The sequence below is a fragment of the Ceratina calcarata genome, unplaced genomic scaffold, assembly GCF_001652005.2.
Source record: "Ceratina calcarata isolate Rehan_Ccalc_2016 unplaced genomic scaffold, ASM165200v1 scaffold557.2, whole genome shotgun sequence".
Taxonomy (NCBI): domain Eukaryota; kingdom Metazoa; phylum Arthropoda; class Insecta; order Hymenoptera; family Apidae; genus Ceratina; species Ceratina calcarata.
Window position 1 is genome coordinate 270982 of NW_017176762.1, and position 21804 is coordinate 292785.

Genomic DNA, 21804 nt, shown 5'->3' on the forward strand with positions numbered 1-21804 from the left:
TCCTAATATGATGACATATAAAGTAATATAAATTTCTGGATACAGGGAACGGGAGGAGCGTCTTTCAGGTCGTAATAAATTTCTTTCTCTCTTAATTTGAAGAGAATTAAATCCAGTCTTTATTTCCATAACCCCGTTTCTCATTAAATTCGAAGCTCACTTATATAAACATTCTCCTAAGAAATACTGATAATTATTAACAATACGCTTGCAAACGTCTTCATTACGTATTTTCTAGCGTTGAAATGATTCTTTCGTTCTATTCTAAGTACATGTTAAACGTTGAACTGGATAGGGCAGATCTCTATTCAGTTGGTTCTTGTAAACGCTAAACGTTGAACCGGACAGGGCAGATCTCTGTTCATTGGTTTTGGTAAATGCTAACGTTGAACTGAACAGGGCAGGTCTCTGTTCGTTGGTTCTGGTAAATGCTAAACGTTGAACTGAACGTGTCAGATTCCTGCAAAATTTAGCTTTGGCAGCACCATCGAATTGGGGACACCGAAACCTGGGCCGTGAGCACTCTCAGTTCCTCTCTGCTGATAGCGACTAGCAACAGTAGCAACTTCAATCGTTCAATCTTCAATCAAACCAACGAGGAATGTCCGTGAATGTCCAGCAATATTATCGTATATGACGTGTAGCTTGCAGTTTTTAAGTTACAAGCGAAATGGAATATTTTAAAAGTAGCTTGAAATCCGTTTTAGGCTCTGCACCTACGGAGGACGAACCATCAGGCGCCGACACGGTAATACGAATTCTTAAATCATTACATCCCCATTTCTCACTTATCTTAAAACAGATGGTAGTACGGTTTTGTTTGACATTTGACGCAAACTAAGCCAGTTGTGTATGTACTTAGTTGAAACAAACTCGAATATTTAGGTACACGCTTGCATTTCGTCAGTCTCATTCTTTACGTTCTTTCACTTCTTGTTTTGTATCATTCATCTTTTTCACTGGAATAATCACACAGGTAGAACGACTGGTAGACAGGTTACAATCGTCAACGTTATTAAGCGATAGACGAGATGCCTGTAGAGCACTCAAAGCCCTTTCACGCACTTATCGCGTCGAGGTAGGTGCCCGAGGAATGGATGCATTGAGACAAGTTCTAGAGATGGACAAAACTGATTGTGAAATCATCGGTTTAGCTCTAGACACTCTCTGCAATATAACAAATCCTAAAGCGTTCGATGAAGAAGGTAGATACTAATTGTTCATTTATAATTCTATTACTGAAAGACAATGAATTTCATTGTGCTCTAATTTATTGCAGTGGATAAGCATGGGCCAGATCATAAAATAGGAGAACAATTCACAGAGATATTTATTAAAAATGCAGATAATGTGGGATTAGTATTAGCTCTTTTAGAGGAATTTGAGTTCAAAGTCAGATGGCCAGCATTAAGGTTACTCATGCATTTGACAACTAATAGACTGAAGGACATACAAGAAATAATTTTAGTCAGCCCCATGGGGGTCTCTAAATTAATGGATCTCCTTGGTGACAGCAGAGAAGTTATACGTAATGATGTATGTTCCTAAGTTCAATCGTCTTCTTCCAGCTTCTTTTACATAGAAATTGACGATTGGATTTTGCATAGGTTTTGCTACTACTCATACAACTGACAAAGGCTAATGCGAATATTCAAAAAATTGTTGCATTTGAGAATGCGTTCGACCGTATTTTCGATGTTATCGAGCAGGAAGGGAACGCAGAAGGTGGAATCGTTGTGGAAGATTGTTTGCTACTCATGTTAAATCTTCTACGTGGTAACGTAAGCAATCAGAACTTTTTTAAAGAAGGTATGTACAACCAAACATTGCGTTTCACTGTATCAGGTATGAATACTATCTTATATTATTTAGGTAGTTACATACAAAAATTGACGCCCATGTTCCAATTACCATCTGAAATCGACGATAATCCCTTGACTGCGTGGAGTCCACAGAAGGTGTCGAATGTTCACTGTATGGTCAAAGTGATACGTGCGTTGGTAGCGCCGAGTGGATCTGCTCAGGTAATTAAGAACTTCTCATTCATTCTGCCTTAAAATGCCAGCTAATTCTCATGTATATTTGAAGTCAGTGGCCAATTGTCAACAAATCATGAGAGCCTGCGGGCTCTTACAAGCTCTGTGCAACATACTGATGGCCAGCGGTGTACCCGCAGACGTGTTAACAGAGACCATTAATACAGTGGCTGAAGTTATCCGAGGAAATATCAACAATCAAGAATTTCTGGCTGGAGTAATGGCACCGAGCAGCCCTCCGAGGTATTAGAATATCGTAGTGTGCATTTAATTTCATATTCGATCATAGGTAGTGATCACGTACTTTATATTTGCTATTTCAGGCCTGCGATTGTTGTGTTACTCATGTCTATGGTAAACGAAAAGCAACCGTTCGCTTTACGATGCTCCGTTCTTTATTGCTTTCAATGCTTTTTGTATAAAAATGAAGTGGGACAAAGTCAGCTGATTCAGACTCTGTTGCCTCAAGGGAACGAAATGCCTTCATTGACAACAGGTTTGTTAAAAAAAGTATTATTTCCTACGACTGTCCTTATTTTGTTTCTACCTTAAGATTTATGAAAGAAATAGAAAAACATTTTACGAACGTAATATTGCTAGGACAGTTGTTATGTGGAGGTTTATTTTCTTCGGATTCTCTATCGAACTGGTTTTCGGCTGTGGCCCTATCTTATGCATTGATCGACGATAACGCACAGAAGGAACAATTGTTGCGTGTACTCCTCGCAACGAATATTGGAAAACCACCAGTAACTTTAATGCAACAATGCGTCATGTTACTACAACAAGGAAATAAAGTGCAATGCAAACTGGGTCTCCTGATGCTGCTCTGTAGATGGACCGCTCACTGCACAGCCGCTGTTAAATCATTTCTGCTCATCGATTCATCGATAGCTTATTTAACTGCTTTGTTATCGTCGCAGGAGAACAACGACGACTTGCAAGAAACCTTGTTACAAAGTATGTGCGCTATGCTCATTGGGTTGTGCGTACATTTTAACGATAATACCGTTTCGAATTATTCAAAGGTAGTATTCAATTATGAAATGAGATACGTATTGGAGACTACGCTAACGCTGTACTACAAATTCTTTAGGAAAAGCTGTGTAATTTAATCGAGAATAGAATAGGTTTAGAAAGATTCCAGGATGCTATCGGTGGATTAGCGAAACACGAAGTGTATTCTAGAACCTTGAAACATCCTCAACCTTCGGCGAAGAATACTTCAGAACTTCTATTAGATCATGAATTTTGCAGATTAGCGAAAACGTTAGAGGGTAATTACATCATTACAGATTCGAGATGTTTTAATTTATTAATTTGTATCGCATTTTTTGCTTCGTTAGGTGTGATTATCAAATCGATTCTAGATGGAAGTAGTCGTCAAAGTCAGATCGCGACGCCCATATTACCTGAATCTGTCCTAGTAGCTCAATATAAAGATGTTATTCGAGAGCAAGACTCTCAAGTACAGAAACTTAATCAGCTTACAGAATCACTCCTCAAGGAAAAACACGAACTCGAAGTACGGTACAGAATGTGCTTAAAAAAATGATCAATTTTTGTAACGACATGATCTATTAATCAATGATCGTTTACTACAGGCACAGGTAAATGATCTTCGGTTAACTGTTAGCCATTTGAAGGATCAGAATTTAGTCTTACGAGCAGCGCAAACCAGTTTGCAATCAGAGGAAATCATGACTAGTAACGCAACCAGTAGCGACGACTGCACGAAGGAAACTGAGAAATATAAAACTGTGATCACAGAGTTAGAAAATCGTTTATCGGAGTATGCGTCGATGATGAAAGATTACGAGAGTAATTTTAATCGTAAATTAAAGGAGAAGTCTGAGGAACTTGAAAAATTGAAGAAAGATCAAGAAGACCTTTTGGAGCTTTTAACAGAACAGGACAGTAAAATAATGCTTTACAGAGAAAAATTAGTTGCGTTAGGTGAAAAAGTATGTGCATAAGTCGGTTGCGGCGTGTTCTAAAATTATTCAAGCGAAGTTATGATTTTACTAATTGCTTATTTCAGGTTGAAACGGATGAAAGTTCTGTTGAACTTGATACGGATGATCAACCGGAATCTACAAACTCTATCGATCGTAACGATTAGTTCGTGTCATGTCTAAAATCGAGTTTTATTATAGCAGTGTAATGGCAATGAAAAGACTATTGTTTCATCTACGTATATATCACCCTCCTCTCTCCTTCTCCATTCTTAACAAGGTCGTTATAAGGTACCGCATTATTGCATTACATTACAGAAGGTACATATAATTTACTATGTATCATTTTTTAATTAAATAATACTTACATATATTTAATAAAAGTAACGTAATTCCTATGCACCTTCACGTGCTATTACGTATCTACCATCGTAGATTTTTCTATTTACATAAAACATGATCGGAACATCTATACTGCACTTTCTCGTTGCTTAATGACTGCTTGTACGCATTTTGCCATAGTTTGAGAAGCGCGAGAAATAGCGTCGGTCATGAAAAACTGATCCAACGTCTTCTGCTTGACTTCTAATGGACTCGAAGACAAGGTGCCGCCCACACCCTGCAAAGAAACAGGTAAGTCGATATGATTTCTTTTTCTATTATTTAATCGCGTCATGCGATGATTACCTTTGATAATTCCAACGCCTGAGTACAGTAATTCGCCGGTTCTATGTTGCCGTACCTAACTAAATGCGGGGCAATTTCTTCCAGTCTGGCTCTCAAGTCCCCTAAGTCGTCATACGGCAAACGAACTCCGCAAATCTGGTGTGCAGATTTAATCAATTATCTGTTAATTTTCAAATTGAATCCTCGCTCCGGTTAATTTAATTACCTCGGAAAGTGCCCGTATAATCTTCCAGTCCGGTCGAGCCAAACCTGGAGGTGTAATTGCGGCACAAGTTTGTTGCGCGCGGCCTTCTGTGTTTACATATGTCGCGACTTTTTCGGTGTACGCAGCTCCGGGAAGTATGATATCTGCGATCGAAGCTCCCTCGTCGCCGTGACTACCTGAAACGTTAAAACAATAAGTGATTATTCATGTTCAATTCTCGTACAGTAACAGTTTAAGTACCTATGTATATGATGCAAGTGTTCGGGAAATCATCCTTCTTGATGTTAGTATCATCAGCTCCCAATAAGAAGAGAACTTTCGGCTGTTGCGTTTTTACATCGTCAATCGTGGCCGAATAGCCAACATCCAAAGCTGCTACTTGTGACGCATTTGTATGAAGAATATTTAATATCTTCCATCCTTCGGGAGCCTAGAAAAAGCACATATCCGATGTTTGTTAGACTTAATAGTAGCAACACGATATAATTCTATTACTAGCTTTTTCTCACCGTCGATTTTCCTCCCAAAGACTTTGCCAGCAATTGCGCCTCAGACAAAATCTTAGCCCCGTCCTTTCTGGTCAACTGTTCAACGCCCAAGATAATTAACGGCTTTTTCGCGGATTTCAAAGTGTTCGAGAACGGATGAGAACTGTTTCTTAATTGTGGTATAATGTCTGCAGTGTCGCCCAAGTGCTAATGTAATTTAAATAACATGAGACAGTTGATTTTTATTCATTCCAGTGGATTATAAAATGTTTTAATTTACCTCGTGTTCATACGTTAAATCTACATCTGGACCGATTAGTGCGATGGTCTGTTCACCATGAAGGTACCCTTTCCTTAAACGGGTGTTTACCAACGGCGCTTCGTACCTTGGATTAGTACCGATCAACAGTACAACATCTGCGTCCTCCACCGCAGCAATCGTGTTATTTAATATGTAATTGCTCCTTAAATCGATACCAGCACCTTCTTTCGGATAGGTCTGTTCCGTCGCCAGTGTTTCACCGCCGAGCCTGTTTACTAAATCTTTCAGAGCTACGAGAGATTCAGCGTCGGCTAATTTCCCAGCGATCGCAGCGCATTTGTTCTGTGGTATATTCTGAACAGCTCGGGCAGCTAACAAAGTGGATATCAATAATACAAAAGAATTATCATTATTATTATATAAACAGATGCCACGTACCTGCTACAAGGGCATCCTCCCATTCGACAGCTTCCAGTTTTCCATTGATTTTCATCATCGGAGTTATAAGCCTTTGGCGCTTCAGTCCATCGTACGAGAAACGTCCTTTGTCTGAGAGCCACTCTTCGTTTATTTCCTAGTGTTACAGTATTAAATCATTACTATTCATAAACCATGAAATAATCGTATTAAATATAGTACCTCATTCACTCTTGGTAAGATTCTTAGGACTTCACCCGTTCTGTGTGATACTACAATGTTACTGCCAACAGCGTCGAGGACATCGATGCTGTCTGTACGACGAGTCTCCCAAGGCCGGGCAACAAAGGCATACGGTTTGCTTGTCAATGCACCAACAGGACACAAATCGATGATGTTGCCAGATAACTCGGACAAAAACATCTTTTCCACATATGTTCCTACCTAAAATAATGATTTAAAGAATTACAATCAGAATATAAAGCAGAATAACAATCAAGTCGCTTAAACGTACTTGCATATCATTTCCACGACCTGTAGTACCCAAATCATCTATACCAGCAACTTCCGACGCAAAACGAATGCACCTCGTGCAATGAATACAACGCGTCATAACGGTTTTTACTAGAGGACCAATATCCTTATCCTCCACTGCTCTTTTACCAGTGTAATTAATATCCACGAATCTGCTACGATCGCTGCCGAAGGCCATACTCTGATCTTGCAGATCACATTCGCCACCTTGATCACAGATAGGACAATCCAATGGATGGTTCACTAATAAAAATTCCATAACACCCTCCCGAGCTTTACGAGTTAAATCAGAATTGGTTTTTACCCTCCATCCTTTCATTACAGGCATGGCACAAGCTGCAACAGGCTAAATGGCAAAATTTTTGTTTGAATCCATTCGTCCATGTATTATCCCTATGTTATCTATGGAACATATTGAATACCTTGACTTGTTTCTCAATTTCTACCAGACACATTCTACAATTGCCTGCTACGGCTAATCTTTCATGGTAACAAAACCTGGGGATCTCTACTCCTACTTTTGCAGCTGCCTAAACATACACATCAATATATAAATCTATTACAAAACATTTTGATGAAATCATAATGTATTAATATAGGTAATAGTGAATATTTAAGTTTAAAAGATAAAATCACCTGTAGGACTGTTGTCCCTGGTGGAACCTGGACTGGTTTGTCATCTATAAATACTTCCACCAATTCCTGTTGCAATTTGGCTGATGTATGCAAACCCACAATTGAAATTCTACCATTCTGCAATCCTGTGGGCAACCTTACCACGGGTAGCCGCAACATTTTGATTGACTTACTCTGTTAAATAGTAATGTTATCCTGTTATGTAAGAGAATGTCAGTTTCAAACATTCAGCAACGACTATTATAACCTGATTCTACATCGATCAATAATGTTTCTTCGCATCCATTAAATAAGTATAACAGCAAATAGTATTATTCACATACATATAATAAAGATATTCTGTAACTCTAATACAATTGGAATAATTTAATTAGCAAACGTTACCAAATTATCCTACGCCTTTCAAATTAGTCCAAAAGCCCAGGATTGCCCTGCCTGTGGTGAAGGCGGGGCGGACGATCTACGAGTTGATCCAAAATAAGATTCGTCAAAAATGCAATGTGTTTTCAAGCAGTATTTAACAATATATGACAGCAGTCAATTTCCGAACACATCATTGTGCGTTGTCTATCAGAAATAATTATAAACGTCAATCTTCATCTATAAATAATTTTTGAAACGTTTCTTATATTATTATTAGAGTGTTTCTCGCAACCTCAACTACGTTTCAATTATATACGGAAGAATCATTTAAATAAATGTGCTTATAATATTTTTATATCAATTTCTTCTTTATACGAATATTTATAAATATATATAACTTGTATACAAGTTTCTTTCATGAAAAGATCGCAATTTCAAATTATACAGTTATTTTCATATTTCCCGAGAATAATGCATGCCTGTACCAGCCTGTACAGCAGAATCAACCGGAATTACGTCACTCCGTGAGAGAGTAGTAACGAACCGTCAACTTTTTGAGTGTTATCTATGGAACATATTGAATACCTTGACTTGTTTCTCAATTTCTACCAGACACATTCTACAATTGCCTGCTACGGCTAATCTTTCATGGTAACAAAACCTGGGGATCTCTACTCCTACTTTTGCAGCTGCCTAAACATACACATCAATATATAAATCTATTACAAAACATTTTGATGAAATCATAATGTATTAATATAGGTAATAGTGAATATTTAAGTTTAAAAGATAAAATCACCTGTAGGACTGTTGTCCCTGGTGGAACCTGGACTGGTTTGTCATCTATAAATACTTCCACCAATTCCTGTTGCAATTTGGCTGATGTATGCAAACCCACAATTGAAATTCTACCATTCTGCAATCCTGTGGGCAACCTTACCACGGGTAGCCGCAACATTTTGATTGACTTACTCTGTTAAATAGTAATGTTATCCTGTTATGTAAGAGAATGTCAGTTTCAAACATTCAGCAACGACTATTATAACCTGATTCTACATCGATCAATAATGTTTCTTCGCATCCATTAAATAAGTATAACAGCAAATAGTATTATTCACATACATATAATAAAGATATTCTGTAACTCTAATACAATTGGAATAATTTAATTAGCAAACGTTACCAAATTATCCTACGCCTTTCAAATTAGTCCAAAAGCCCAGGATTGCCCTGCCTGTGGTGAAGGCGGGGCGGACGATCTACGAGTTGATCCAAAATAAGATTCGTCAAAAATGCAATGTGTTTTCAAGCAGTATTTAACAATATATGACAGCAGTCAATTTCCGAACACATCATTGTGCGTTGTCTATCAGAAATAATTATAAACGTCAATCTTCATCTATAAATAATTTTTGAAACGTTTCTTATATTATTATTAGAGTGTTTCTCGCAACCTCAACTACGTTTCAATTATATACGGAAGAATCATTTAAATAAATGTGCTTATAATATTTTTATATCAATTTCTTCTTTATACGAATATTTATAAATATATATAACTTGTATACAAGTTTCTTTCATGAAAAGATCGCAATTTCAAATTATACAGTTATTTTCATATTTCCCGAGAATAATGCATGCCTGTACCAGCCTGTACAGCAGAATCAACCGGAATTACGTCACTCCGTGAGAGAGTAGTAACGAACCGTCAACTTTTTGAGCTTTCTCTTCCGGTGAGCGGATAACAGGGATAAGTCTCTTGTCGGTTAGCATTTAAGCTGTCTTCTATTTACTTAATTTATCGCAATGGCTATCGGTGATCTGAAAACCGACAAGGGTATCAAAGATTTAAATACCTATCTAGCGGATCGCAGTTATATCGAAGGGTGAGTGCACCTCTGTCCGTACGATGCCCTTTATCGGAATGCACGTGGTTCTTCGCCTGTCGGCATCAAATTCTCATCTTTTTTAATCCGTCTTTTACTTCAAATTTGTAATTCTTCTTCTTTTTGAAGTTGTTCAAACTTTCAACCGTTTCGATACAATTACATTTTTCTAAGATGTCAGTCGTTTTAATTCACTTCACTCGTATATCAATATATGAATGAACGGTTTATATATATATAAAGGGATTGAAATTCATGTAACACTGAAACAATCATTTTCGTTGATAATTGAAATGAATATTGTTAAAACTTTTCAGGTGGAATCCCACTCAGGCAGATGTAGTAGTACTGGAAGCATTAGGAAAGACACCAACCTCTTCGAACCCTCACGTTTTACGCTGGTATAATCACATCAAATCATACGATTTGAAGACACTACCAGGAGAGAAGAAAGCACCTAGTATTTTAAGTACCACTACTACTACTAATGCAGCAACGACGAAAAATGATGATGATGATGTGGACCTGTTTGAGTCTGATGAAGAGGAGGACGCAGAGGCTGCAAAGCTTAGGGAGGAAAGATTAAAGGCATACACAGAGAAAAAATCTAAGAAACCAGCATTGATCGCTAAATCCAGTGTTGTGTTAGATGTTAAACCATGGGACGATGAAACTGACATGAACGAAATGGAGAAATGTGTGAAATCCATTGAAATGGATGGTCTAGTTTGGGGAGCATGTGAGTTGCTATTGCTACTTTTTCCAATAAAATCTTACTTCGTCTGGATACAAATTCTATGTATACATTCTATTTTCAGCTAAATTAGTCGCAGTGGGCTATGGAATTCATAAATTCAGGATAATGTGTGTCATAGAAGACGATAAGGTATCGGTAGATGACTTGATCGAACAGATAGAAAGTTTTCAAGATTACGTTCAGTCCGTCGATATTGATTCATTCAATAAAATATAAATAAATGTTTTTTGTCTATTACCTCTAATGTAAACTTAATAAATAATCGTTGTTTGTACATATAATTTGTTATGGCATTAGAAGAATTACTGATGCGATTTCTAGTGATAATACACGTATTTAGTAAAGCTTTAACTAAAACATATATCCTTTTGCCTTCTCTCTTAATAGCTTCATGGTGTATCTACCATTTCTTTCATCAGAGAAACAATATAGATATCACTTATAACTAGTTTTAATATGAAATAACTTACTAATTGAGACTAAAATAGAAAATCATTTTACCAAATTTCCTTTTAATGAGATTGATCCAAATAATATCAAAATGAATATATTAAACAGAACCCGTATAGCAAACACTTAACTAAAAGTTATGTATTCATGAAACAGGAATTAGTCGGTTAGTTCGAGTATCGTGCGATACCTGAATAGGTACTATCTGGTGCTATTTTAAAGCGTTTTCTGTACTTCGTAGTTCCCCCGATCTGTGTTCATCGCAGGTGACGTCACCGCGTAGTGCCGTTTCTTTCAGATGACGTCATGACAACTTGTTCTATAGACTAAATTAGGAAACTTGTATCCTCTCCTACGAGCATCCTGCACTGCCTTTTTTTATAAATGACTATGCAAAACTCGTTACGTTCAATGTATGTATGTATAGAAACATAAAAGAATTTACGTAAACATATCAAATGTTTATATATATATAACAATCTATTTCAGCTTCTTGCCCCAGAAATGGACTTGGTTTACAATTTTTCCACATCTCTCTTTCAATGTATTCACTCTGTTTCCTTTTTATCCTTTTTCTTAGACTTTGCATTTGACATAACAAAGTAATACAACTTTATAATTATACGATTGGATTTTCCCGATAGTTCCCCTTAACGGTAATATATTTCTCTATTGTGTTTCGTCCCGAGAATAAATCTAAATCGTTATCGGATTACAAGTACTTTGGGAAATCAGAAACGTACACGTTATAATATTCGAAGCAGCCTATGTTTTAGTCATGTTTATAAATAAATTAAATTACATCCGTAATTTTATCTAAAGTAGGAATCGCAAAAGCATTCACGTCAAGACTTCGCGCACTACTTCTATCCGCAGTTTTCATTTATCAGTATTTCAACTTTTATGCACATGTCGAGCTCGAAATCCGGTTTTGGTTCAGCTTCTGTACTACCACAAATATCCTAACGGAATCATGCCGTGCCTTAAAACGATCTTGGTAGGAAACAAAGAAAATTTATCAAGGATATAATTGCCAGTGGATGCTATCAATATAGTTATAAAAACTAGCAAAAAAATGTATTCAATTCACCATGTAGTAGAGTACTGTTCTAATTTTTATATGAACATGATTAAAAATATTTTAACGTTTTCAAAAGTGCAATCCTTTAATTTTAAAATATGCGTGATATTTTAAGTATCACTATATTTTAAAAATACTTCGTTCATACATAAATGTAGAAGAAATCCGAGGAATTACGGGAAATACCGAAGAAAATAGATTTAAGTACCAGAGATTGAGATATGTAAAAAAAATATATCTTTGCAACGTATACGTTGCATACGTTTTCTCGTATCTCTGTTAGGATCTACCTTCTCCGAGTGCTTTAGCGTCGAGACGAGTCACAATTTTGTTTTTCGTTAGCGAACTGTTTCAAGAAACAGTCCTTGCCACTGACCTCTGTTAGGATCCCCCCTTCGCGACCAAGAACGCGCGACAACTCCCTTCTATATAAGAGCGAACGCTGAAGAGGAGATCGCATGATTATACGTCCGCTCATCGCGACGGTATTTTCAAGTATTATTACCAACGACAACAATTCCACTTACTTGCCGTGAGAAAAAGGACGACCAGGACTAGGATGGCTACTTCGTTAAGCGTTTCGGTCGTTACGTGTTTCTTTTCGTTATTTTTAATACATGGTAAGCGTGTATTTTCCGATTTTTAATATTAGAATGTTACGTTTTAATTGTCCTGTTGCCGAACGTGGTGTATATTAAATGTATTATGAACGGATTATTATATTTTTTAAAGCGCAACAGGTACCAGTGGCAGGACAGGACACGCTCCTTTCAAGAGTTTGTCTAGGATGTATCTGCGAAGCGGCTTCCGGATGCAACGTCACGATCGGATGCGAAGAAACGGTTTGCGGACCATTTCGTATAACATGGGCTTATTGGGCTGATGGCGGTAAACCGTCCCTCGACGACAATCCAAATGCTAAAGATAGTCAGTATTTTCATTCAACTTCTGCATTTACGGTCTATTAGTTCACGATTTATGCATGTATAACAAATCGGGCGAAGCGAATTTTCTATATTAAAAAATGTTCTGCTTATAATTAATGTTTACGAACACATATAAAATGCAATGCGATAAGAGGTCGTGAATTTACGTTGAAGATAAACGCAGTTTTATAGAATAATTGGAACACGGTCGCGTGACCCGCGACTGGAGAGTCAATTTTTTTTCGTTCCGAATTAAACGATAGAGATAATGAAAATTACTTGTTATTATGTTCAGTGTACGCAAGATGTGTAAACGACCCGTATTGTGCAGCTCGTACGGTGCAAGGGTACATGACGAAATATTCTCAGGTACACATTTAAAATTATCTACAGAATCAGATATGTATATACATATATACATACACGGACACACACACAAACAATATATGCAGTATATGTACAATTTGTATTTGATTTGTTTAGGACTGTAACGGAGACGGCATCATCAACTGCGATGACTTCGCTCGCATCCATCACTTAGGCGGCTACGGGTGTTCAGGTGGTCTAAATGCAAAGTACGAAAATGCTTACAAGCTTTGCATGCAGACTTTCGACAAACAGTGAAACTTTGAGAGGAAACGTTTGATTAAACAGTGATACGGAAATATTTAACTGTAACGTAGTACTTCACGTGTATAAAACATTTTAACAGATTTATGGTACATTTCCTTCTGAGAGACATGATAAATATTACTTACACCTAATTTTAATATGAAATTATCTGCTCAAACCGAAATAGGAAATCGTTTTTCCAAATTTTCTTCCAATGAAATTGATGCTCCACTCATCCAAACAACAAAAATGAATATTTTAAACAGAATCCGTTTAACAAATATCATTAAAAGTTATGACCGTGTATAGACACTTTTTGTATTCACAAAACATGAATTAGCTTTTTTATTATTAGTTCGAGTGTCGTGCGGTACGTGAATAGGTACAATTATAAAGCATGTTATGTACTTTGCAGTTTCTTCAATCTTTGTTCATCGCAGGTGACGTCACCTCGTAGTACCGTTTCCTACAAATGACGTCATGAAAACTTGTTCTATACACTACATTAGTAAACTTTATTGTATCCTTTCCTCAGAGAATCCTGCAGATCGTTTTTTCAATGCACTGAATTACTTTATAAATGACTATGTGAAACTTGTACTCAATATATGTACGTATGGAAGTATAACAACTTTATTGTACGTAAACGTATCAACTTATATTCACATAACTTTTTAATTACATAACAGGATTTTCCCGATAGTTTCCCTTAACGGTAATTATTTTCGCTATTGTTTCGTCGCGAGAATGAATCTTAATTGTTATTGGATTGTAAGCACTTTAAATAATCATAAATGTACACATTACAATACATGAAACAATCTCTGTTTTAGCCATATTTATAAATAAATTAAATTACATCCGTAATTTTATCTGAAGTAGGAATCGCAAAAGCATTTACGTCAGAACTTCTATCCGCAGTTTTCATTTGTCATTATTTCAATTTTCATGCACATGTTGAGTTCGAAATCCGGTTTTGTGATGTTGAGACGAGTCACAATCAAACAGTCCTTGCCACTGACCTCTGTTAGCGTCCCTCCTTCGTGACGGAGAACGCGCGACAACTCCCTTCTATATAAAAGAGAACGATAACGAGAAGATCGCATAATTATACGTCCACTCATCGGGACGATATTTTCAAATATTATTACCGATGACAGAAAATCCAATTACTTGTCGTAAGAAGAAAGACAGGTAGGACTACGATGTTTATTCCGTTAAGTGTTTCGATCGTTACGTGCTTCTCGTTATTTTTAATACATAGTAAGCATGTATTTGACGATTTTTAATATTACAATAATTACAATTAATATCACAGTTCGTACACAGTATTAATATCACGTTTGCCATAACGTGGGGATTCTGGACTGATGTCGGTAGATCATCTCTCGATGAGAATCTGTATTCAGATAATGATAATCAGTATATTCACTCAACGTCTCCATTTACGATCTATTATTTTAAAATTTATGATTGAACCATGTCACGAGTGCTTACCCGAAAATTAGTCCAAAGTAATTTACTTGTGTATCAAATTTAAAATATAACTCTAGAACCGTGTGTAGTCAATATTTTGTCCACCGATTCGGCTCTTTTGTTTAGCATCATCTTTTGCTCTTCTAATATATTATACGAGTCCACATTTTTTACCAAGAAACAACTTATAAATAAGCGAAGGCTTTCTCTAAAAGCCTCCAACTGGGGAGAAATAGAGATTCTTTCAAATACTTGCATACAAGCCAGTTCGTTTTCATGTAAAAAAATGTTTAATAGTATTTGTTTAATGAATCGCATAGTGTGCTTATCTAATTCGGTAAACTGGATAATCTGTAATGTAACATCAATATACGATTAATGATATGCAATATATTTCAAAATTAATGAAGAATTGTAATAACTACCTTTAAGATTGATAAGGCCAGACATTTTTCGATGAATAAATGAGTTAAGAATTGCGCTAAGTTATTCAATTGATTGTGTCCATACGACTCTAGAGTTTTTAGTTTGTCCCAAAAGGTATATTGTATCGTAAGCTGAATTAAAGCATGAATTAGTCTTTGCATACTTCTGATATTGACATACAAATCTGGTATAATACCTGATATTTTCTATTATATTCGCACAATTTTTGTGCCAATACAGCATAATAGCGATTGAACTTCTTTTCCTGTAAGCAGCAGTGCATTAAAACATGTATGATTTCACTTTCTTGATGATCTTTCAGTCCAAGATGAAGAAGCTTTTCAAATGCGTCCAAATAATCTTCGGCCGTCATAAGGACGCAGAAGATGTTCTTTCGAGTATCGGTGTTCATTCTTTGCTTCTGCGCCAATTTCATAATTTTATCACCAAAATTAAACGTAGTTTGTTGCCTCACATTCGGTTTGTCATCTACATTATTTGATCCAGACCAAGCAGATCCTACGATCCACCACTTTCCACGTTCATCAGCTGCAATAAGAATGTATACCAGTAGGAAAAAATCGGTACGCGGAGAGTTTATTCCAAATGTTTGAATAATTTACCATGTAGCAAGTCGTCCAGAGATACATTAAATTGCGTTACCGTGTTCCCTTTACGGATCACGCTTTTCATAACTTTTTTCAAATGTTCCACGTGAGAAGGATCGTATTGCGGTATTTTATTAATATTATTATTTTTTATTGCCAATAGAATTTCTAACATGAATTTGACTCTTGAACTGTGCGAGAAAGAATGACAACTTGTTTAATGAACTTTCATTGCTTTTTATTCACTGAATACCTACTTCGTTCCGTCCTCGTGGCTAGCTTTCCGCTGCAAGTTCTGTATGAATTCCTTCAAAGCAATTGGATCATCTTTCCTCAATGAAAATCCCACTGTTTTCAAAATCAACAATATTGATTCAATTTCTTTTTCTGTGAACCTTGTCATCAATTTGTCGAGTATCTGATAAAGAAGCTTGTATCCAAAGACCTGTCGAAAATAATTTAAGCAATATTAATACGATCGATTTATTTCAGTACAGATTACTGTTTTAAAGATGTGCATACTTTGAAATTATAAAGATTTGAAATCATGAGGACCATATTATCCAGTTGTTTGTTCTCCACGTCCTGCGATTCTTCCAAAGCTTTAATAAAATTCACAACGAGCTTTTCTAAAAAATTAGCACCGACCTCGATACCAATATTAGCATGTAAAATCGCGATTAACATCATGTGCTCGGAGATAAGACGACCCGGTGAAATTACATACGATACCAAACTTTCAATCGTCAATTCTGTTAATAAATAATTCATACTATTTCGGCTATTCGTCATATACATCGCTTCTATCTATAAAAGTGTGTAAACATAATTCTGTTACATACAGTAAGTCAACATATAATGTTTGAACATATAACTACCTGATTTGCTATACTGTGCATATTATGTTCTGTAACCCTGTTCAAACAGCCCTTTAATTGCCTTTTTAATGAAAGCAATTTTTCATTATCTAAACTCATATCTTGTGGAGCCATTCTTGCAGCTGGTGGAATGTACTTGTTAGTAGATGGTATAACATTGCCTTTTTTATCTCTTTTTCTTCCATAGATATCTTCCCATAAGTCTTCATTGTCGTCATTAGTATCATTACCATCTTTATTCTGCATCGATTTTATTTGTTTAGCTTTCGCCTTGACACTATTCCCTGGCGACCTTTCTTGATCATCGTTATTTTCATCTTCATTGATATTCTCACTCTCACTTTCACTGTTCATCTGTTCGCTATTGCTATCATTGTAACTATCATTCCCATCATTACTGTCATTCTCGCTTAAATCTATGTCCTCACTTTTCTCAATACTCGACTTGTTACTTATCTCTGAATAACCAATATGCATTTCATTTTCAAAGTTATTTTCAATTAGCTCCTTCTCTGTTTCTGCAAGATGTGCTCTATCTTTCTCTAGACAAAAATTTAACAGGTCTATAGATATGTTAAAGAAATTCTAACAATTAAATAAGCATAGTTTACAATGTATAAAAATGTATGTTGAGAATTATAAATAAATATTTGAACAGTAGAATAAAAAGGATACAATCTAAACCATCCTCTACAAAGGACTTGGGTACTGTTTTCTTTTTCCTCTTGTTCAATTTCAGTTGCTTCTCCAATTTCTTAATCATCTTGTCCTCTTTCTCATTAGCTTGTTCAAGCAATTTAGTTTCCTGCTTTCTTTTTTGCTGCTTAAGCTGTTCTAACTTCCTTTTCTTTTTTTCCGTGGCATCGTTTTCAATTTTTTTCTGAACTCTTACTGCTTTCTTAACTACTTCATCGTCATTTGGTTTATGATCAGTGTCGACTCCTTCATCAAGCCCACGTGCACGTGCATGTAATTCTTTTCTCTTCGTGAAATACAACACTCTATTAATTTTCTTCTGCTTTCTTTGCTCTTTACGTATTTGTTTGCGAGATTTCTCAGTTGGTTTCAAACCTGACCGTTTCTTCTTATTAGTTTTTTGTTTATACGAGCTCATATTTTTCATTCTCCGATATATAGGTTACCCAAAGTCTTACTGAAAGATACAGAAATATTTTTTGTCATTAGCGTACGTCTCCTCAATAAACACTTTGAGAAACATCGATTCTTTTTCTAAAGTGTTTCATGACATGTCATATATTATAGTTTAACAAATTATCTATTCTTACCTATTCAAATGTCCTATATAGAATTGTGGCACTCATTGTCAGTCTCACTACTCAGAATTGGCCAGAATGAAAGACTTCTCCTCTAACTCCTCTTCCCGTGCTCTCCCCACTACTGTATTAATATATTTTATATAGCTCAATGGCTATGGCTGTATCACAGTATACTATACCTAATACCACTATACCAGTTATAGGAATACTCGTACATCTTGGTTTTCTTTCACCATGAGGATTACCATCCTCGTACCCATCATTTCATTTCTGTTTAGAACAACAAAAATATATTCAGTCAGTCTTTATACTTTATTATTACATTTATTATCACATTATACTTTATTGACTTTATACTAATATTGATCTTTATTATAAAATGCATTCTTATCAATTTTACAAAGATATATGCCTATAACGCACTGAAAGGTGTTATTAACATATTATACTGTACAGTCTTGGAACCGCTTATATAGATTTCACTGTTTCTCGTTTAACAAATCTATATTATAGCCTGAAACATTAAATGCTAACTCTTGAACATATATTCGGAATACAAATATTTTAAAGTTAAAAAATAAAAGAGCATAACAAGTCGTAGTGGTAAAACATTCAACACAAAACTTTAATCGTTCGCATGCATGATCATCGATAAAAAGCTCAAGCGTCAATCTGCGGTGTGTTTGTTGATCTTTTCGTTTGAGACCTTCGAACTCGTTCTGGAGCTGAAATGAAACGTATTAAATGTAACTTTTAGGTATAATTTAGTGTTCACGATAATCAAGACAATTTACGTCTCCCAGGTATTTCCAACGACAGAGAGCTATCCACGCTTAGAGACTTCCTGCTAGATTTCCTACTGCTTTTAACGTGGGGAGTCATCGGTAATGCTGGTTTATTCATTATATTATTGTCCTCTGACTCTGCAATTAAATATATTTTTATTCAATTTAAATACATTCCAAGATTAACATATTAATTATTTCCCTTAATTAATACTACGTTACCTGAGAATTTCACGTTTCTCGTAGACCTCCTCTTGGTACCTCCTAATCCGTTATCGGTTGGAGTAACTTTGTTAACTTCTTCATTTTTGTTGCTGTTAATCGCAGCAGAACTTCTCCTCTTCCTTTGAGGTATTTCATTCTCTTTCGACTCTGGCTCCTGTATATTGACTTTCTTCGATTTTCGAGCACTGGTTGTATCGGACGGCGCGATGGTTCTGTTTCTCAGGATCCGAATACTTCCATCGTTTTCACTCGTCTCGCCCTTCTCGCTCACAAGATTCTGTTCTTGTTCTAATGCATTTACATCGCCTTTAATTTCTGTAAACGGCGCCGAGGTACGAGCGTGCGATAACGAAGTAGTGTCTTCTATATTATCTGAGGAAATCCCAGTTCGATCTAATTTCTCAACGTCTGTATCGACGGCGTTTTGCCTTCTGATGCCCCTCCTTGGTGTGTTCCGGTTTCTTTTCGATTCTTGCGGCTGTTTTTCTGTTTCCTCTGGGTCAGAACTTGATTTACTTAAGGTGTTGTTCGGTGTAATGTCGTTATCTCTACGTTCGTCGAAGCTGTCATCGAAATTGAGTTTCCTTTCTGCTTTAAAAACGAATTCATCCGGAGAGTCGAGGTTCAAGCTGTCTATTCTGGTCAACGCCGCTGCCAAACTCAATTTTACCTGAGTCTCTTCATCAACCGGTATATCGTTCAATATCACTTGATCATCAAAGTTAACTTTGTTTGGTAGCTTTCGAGATTCCGTCTCAGCGGAATTCTTCGATTGCTTGAGTATACTCTTCGCAGGCGTTTGATCAGAATTAATATACGATATCGTGTCGTCCAGCATGACCACTGGCGTTTTACACATTTGACTGATCTTCATTAACATCAATGGGCTCTTTATCTTCTTTGAATTTTCGGACAGCTGTACCTTTCGTAATAAACTCGATCGTTTGCTAATAGATTTCACCGGGCTGGGATTCGTCGACAAAGATCTTCGCGTAAATTTGTCGTTGATGCTTCTGTTTCCGCTGTTCTCTGGTTTAGACTCAGCTTCTATCGACTCGACATTCTTTGTCTCAATCGCCATGTTTCTTTTCCGTGCCAAGAAACTCCTGAGGGAACTCGATTTCGTGGGTGCAACTTTCTTCTTCGCAACGTTCCTCTTCTTAACAACTGGTTTCCTGATAAGAGATTCGACCTGTTCCCATCCCAGTGCACGCAACTTCTCTAATTTCTCGAACCTCTCGTCGCAATTTTCTATCTCTATATACATCATGTCCCAAAATCCTTGCAAGTCTTTACACGTGACCAACATTTCTCCCTTGCCTGTTTCGCAATCCGCGACCAGCCTCCTGAATCTCTCGAACTTTTTATTCATCAACAAATTCGTTTGGCCAATAGCCTGATTTATCTCGTATCGGCCATCTTCCGTGGTCTCCGGTTCATTTTGAATCTTCGCCCACTTGTCGCATAACTCGTTCAATCTCTCTATTTCCCGGTTCAAAAGGAACTGGAAGTACTGTGCCGTACGTTCCTCATCTTCGATGGAAATATTCAAATTCTGCATGACGGTTTCTTTTGTAGGAATATCATCTTTCGGTGAGCGACCTAAACTGAAACCACGTTTCAGTTGCTGTTCCTTCCTTGCGTTGTCTTTCCCACGGCTGGAAACTACGTAAGGCGAATAAAAGACCGGCTCGCAGAGAGAATCCGACAAGAACCTATTACTTATAATGCTGTTATTAGTCTTCTTTTCATTATTATCGTCACCGCTGTCGCGATTAAGTGTCTCCTTTTCATCAGACGACAAGTGCAATGCAACAGCTTCTATAGAACTATCTTCAGTGCAATGAAGATAATTCTTCGCATCTATCATTGATGCATCATCTGGCTGTATTACATCATTTGTAATACTGCTATTCAGATTTGAAATTTCTACGGTCGGAGATTTAAATGATTTACTTGGAACAGGTGTCATGGTCTCCATGGTCACTCGACCGAATAAACGTACAGGCGTTTCCTCAGTCGATTTAACTTTAACGCTGCTAACACTGAAGGACTGTTCCAATTTCTTATCTTCCTTATCTTTGTTGATAGCTGTTGGCATTTTGAACGGAACTTTTGTATTTGTTTTATTTTCTGCTGCTTTACTCTGCAACCTCTTTTCTGTCGCTTTAGTAATTCTCTTTGGGACAGGATCAAGTTTAGGTATATAAGTATGTCTCATTTGGTGTAAGCACGGTTTTGGTTTTGAATCGTTTGAATCTTTGACAACTGGGGAATATATTTTATGGTGTACTACACCGACCACGAATGGTTTCTTCTTAGTTTGCTCAAGTCTCTTCCGCTTTTCTTTTTCCTGCTTCCACTTCAAAAATTTAGTTGCACGATCGGGCTTGATAGCTACTGGTACTTCTGTAATCAAATTACAGTGGTATTGATATAACAGTAAGGGAACTGGTATCCATATAATCAGTAAATTGCAGATTTGACGTGTTCATGACGATTCAATATATTTAAATCATTTTGTTTCATATAAAAATGGAATAACATCGGCGTGTTTACGAACCCTCATTCCTTATCCGATTCGATTCGTCCGATGTCATCAAGTTACGGTTACCATCGAACTTCGCAGCCCTTTGTTTCTTACGCTCCTTCTCATGCTGTATCGCCCGAAAAACGCGTTGCTCGCCCACGTTCGCAAAACCTGACGGTTTTCTTTTATATTCATTTTGGAAATTCGACATTTTTCACGAGAGTAACGCGGAACTCCTCGTGACCGCACTTCACCGCACTTGCCGCACTTAACTGTTTCATTCAGCTGCCAAACAATTTTAAAA

General features: G+C 36.7%; 6 protein-coding genes across 11 annotated transcripts; 3 read left to right on the forward strand and 3 right to left on the reverse strand.

Annotated features, from left to right (window-relative positions):
• Positions 1-540: 540 nt before the first annotated feature.
• On the forward strand, positions 541-4212 carry p115 (general vesicular transport factor p115). The gene is made up of 12 exons (XM_018031789.2): positions 541-748; positions 977-1205; positions 1280-1536; positions 1608-1809; positions 1873-2024; positions 2089-2279; positions 2360-2532; positions 2637-3064; positions 3133-3313; positions 3383-3561; positions 3641-4000; positions 4078-4212. Exons 1-12 carry the CDS (start codon positions 671-673, stop codon positions 4156-4158), a joined length of 2511 nt encoding a protein of 836 aa, XP_017887278.1. The 5' UTR covers positions 541-670; the 3' UTR covers positions 4159-4212.
• Positions 4213-4317: 105 nt separating this feature from the next.
• ND-75 (NADH dehydrogenase (ubiquinone) 75 kDa subunit) lies at positions 4318-8896 on the reverse strand. 4 transcript variants are annotated; one of them, XM_026817166.1, is made up of 12 exons: positions 8767-8896; positions 8383-8577; positions 8169-8276; positions 6565-6930; positions 6273-6494; positions 6072-6207; positions 5652-6004; positions 5393-5578; positions 5124-5313; positions 4884-5059; positions 4679-4813; positions 4318-4610 (listed from the first exon to the last, which is right to left on the reverse strand). In XM_026817166.1, the coding sequence occupies exons 2-12, from the start codon at positions 8539-8541 to the stop codon at positions 4461-4463; spliced, it is 2181 nt and encodes a 726-aa protein (XP_026672967.1). In that variant the 5' UTR covers positions 8542-8577; positions 8767-8896; the 3' UTR covers positions 4318-4460. The 4 variants fall into 4 exon arrangements, with proteins under 4 accessions (XP_026672967.1, XP_017887281.1, XP_026672966.1 ...); XM_018031792.2 differs by having other exon boundaries at positions 8383-8556; positions 8767-8894; XM_026817165.1 differs by lacking the exons at positions 8169-8276; positions 8383-8577; positions 8767-8896 and adding exons at positions 7007-7114; positions 7221-7415; positions 7605-7732.
• Positions 8897-9389: 493 nt separating this feature from the next.
• eEF1beta (elongation factor 1-beta) lies at positions 9390-10507 on the forward strand. Its single transcript, XM_018031794.2, has 3 exons — positions 9390-9469; positions 9787-10208; positions 10288-10507. Exons 1-3 carry the CDS (start codon positions 9390-9392, stop codon positions 10440-10442), a joined length of 657 nt encoding a protein of 218 aa, XP_017887283.1. The 3' UTR covers positions 10443-10507.
• A 1683-nt stretch (positions 10508-12190) lies between these two features.
• LOC108629243 (lysozyme) lies at positions 12191-13473 on the forward strand. The gene is made up of 4 exons (XM_018031800.2): positions 12191-12377; positions 12490-12684; positions 12979-13052; positions 13167-13473. Exons 1-4 carry the CDS (start codon positions 12317-12319, stop codon positions 13305-13307), a joined length of 471 nt encoding a protein of 156 aa, XP_017887289.1. The 5' UTR covers positions 12191-12316; the 3' UTR covers positions 13308-13473.
• A 433-nt stretch (positions 13474-13906) lies between these two features.
• On the reverse strand, positions 13907-18229 carry LOC108629237 (nucleolar MIF4G domain-containing protein 1). Of its 3 annotated transcripts, none has more exons than XR_001916833.2 (11): positions 17970-18229; positions 17359-17836; positions 16684-17246; positions 16328-16612; positions 16063-16250; positions 15821-15996; positions 15394-15746; positions 15197-15328; positions 14793-15122; positions 14469-14694; positions 13907-14366 (listed from the first exon to the last, which is right to left on the reverse strand). XR_001916833.2 is itself a non-coding variant. In XM_018031790.2 (10 exons), the coding sequence occupies exons 2-9, from the start codon at positions 17804-17806 to the stop codon at positions 14832-14834; spliced, it is 2436 nt and encodes an 811-aa protein (XP_017887279.1). In that variant the 5' UTR covers positions 17807-17836; positions 17970-18229; the 3' UTR covers positions 13907-14694; positions 14793-14831. The 3 variants fall into 3 exon arrangements, 1 of the variants encoding a protein (XP_017887279.1); XR_001916832.2 differs by having other exon boundaries at positions 14447-14694; XM_018031790.2 differs by having other exon boundaries at positions 13907-14694.
• Positions 18230-18310: 81 nt separating this feature from the next.
• On the reverse strand, positions 18311-21803 carry LOC108629263 (disks large-associated protein 5-like). The gene is made up of 4 exons (XM_018031835.2): positions 21534-21803; positions 18968-21379; positions 18755-18883; positions 18311-18685 (listed from the first exon to the last, which is right to left on the reverse strand). Exons 1-4 carry the CDS (start codon positions 21709-21711, stop codon positions 18621-18623), a joined length of 2784 nt encoding a protein of 927 aa, XP_017887324.1. The 5' UTR covers positions 21712-21803; the 3' UTR covers positions 18311-18620.
• Position 21804: the final 1 nt, after the last annotated feature.

Excerpts from the sequence above, each read along its gene's own strand:
- p115 (XM_018031789.2), top strand. The coding sequence starts at position 671 with ATGGAATATTTTAAAAGTAGCTTGAAATCCGTTTTAGGCTCTGCACCT. Across the intron at positions 3,314-3,382 it reads ATTAGCGAAAACGTTAGAGG|GTGTGATTATCAAATCGATT; the intron begins GTAATTACATCA and ends TTGCTTCGTTAG. Across the intron at positions 3,562-3,640 it reads AGGAAAAACACGAACTCGAA|GCACAGGTAAATGATCTTCG; the intron begins GTACGGTACAGA and ends CGTTTACTACAG.
- LOC108629243 (XM_018031800.2), top strand. The coding sequence starts at position 12,317 with ATGGCTACTTCGTTAAGCGTTTCGGTCGTTACGTGTTTCTTTTCGTTA. Across the intron at positions 12,378-12,489 it reads TTCGTTATTTTTAATACATG|CGCAACAGGTACCAGTGGCA; the intron begins GTAAGCGTGTAT and ends TATTTTTTAAAG. Across the intron at positions 12,685-12,978 it reads CAATCCAAATGCTAAAGATA|TGTACGCAAGATGTGTAAAC; the intron begins GTCAGTATTTTC and ends TATTATGTTCAG.
- LOC108629237 (XM_018031790.2), bottom strand. The coding sequence starts at position 17,806 with ATGAAAAATATGAGCTCGTATAAACAAAAAACTAATAAGAAGAAACGG. Across the intron at positions 16,251-16,327 it reads CAAATCTTTATAATTTCAAA|GTCTTTGGATACAAGCTTCT; the intron begins GTATGCACATCT and ends TATTTTCGACAG. Across the intron at positions 15,997-16,062 it reads AGCCACGAGGACGGAACGAA|TTCAAGAGTCAAATTCATGT; the intron begins GTAGGTATTCAG and ends TTTCTCGCACAG.
- ND-75 (XM_026817166.1), bottom strand. The coding sequence starts at position 8,541 with ATGTTGCGGCTACCCGTGGTAAGGTTGCCCACAGGATTGCAGAATGGT. Across the intron at positions 6,931-8,168 it reads AAATTGAGAAACAAGTCAAG|CCTGTTGCAGCTTGTGCCAT; the intron begins GTATTCAATATG and ends TTTGCCATTTAG. Across the intron at positions 4,814-4,883 it reads TTATACGGGCACTTTCCGAG|ATTTGCGGAGTTCGTTTGCC; the intron begins GTAATTAAATTA and ends TCTGCACACCAG.
- eEF1beta (XM_018031794.2), top strand. The coding sequence starts at position 9,390 with ATGGCTATCGGTGATCTGAAAACCGACAAGGGTATCAAAGATTTAAAT. Across the intron at positions 9,470-9,786 it reads GATCGCAGTTATATCGAAGG|GTGGAATCCCACTCAGGCAG; the intron begins GTGAGTGCACCT and ends AAAACTTTTCAG. Across the intron at positions 10,209-10,287 it reads TGGTCTAGTTTGGGGAGCAT|CTAAATTAGTCGCAGTGGGC; the intron begins GTGAGTTGCTAT and ends TTCTATTTTCAG.
- LOC108629263 (XM_018031835.2), bottom strand. The coding sequence starts at position 21,711 with ATGTCGAATTTCCAAAATGAATATAAAAGAAAACCGTCAGGTTTTGCG. Across the intron at positions 21,380-21,533 it reads GAATCGGATAAGGAATGAGG|AAGTACCAGTAGCTATCAAG; the intron begins GTTCGTAAACAC and ends ATTTGATTACAG. Across the intron at positions 18,884-18,967 it reads GAGAAACGTGAAATTCTCAG|AGTCAGAGGACAATAATATA; the intron begins GTAACGTAGTAT and ends ATTTAATTGCAG.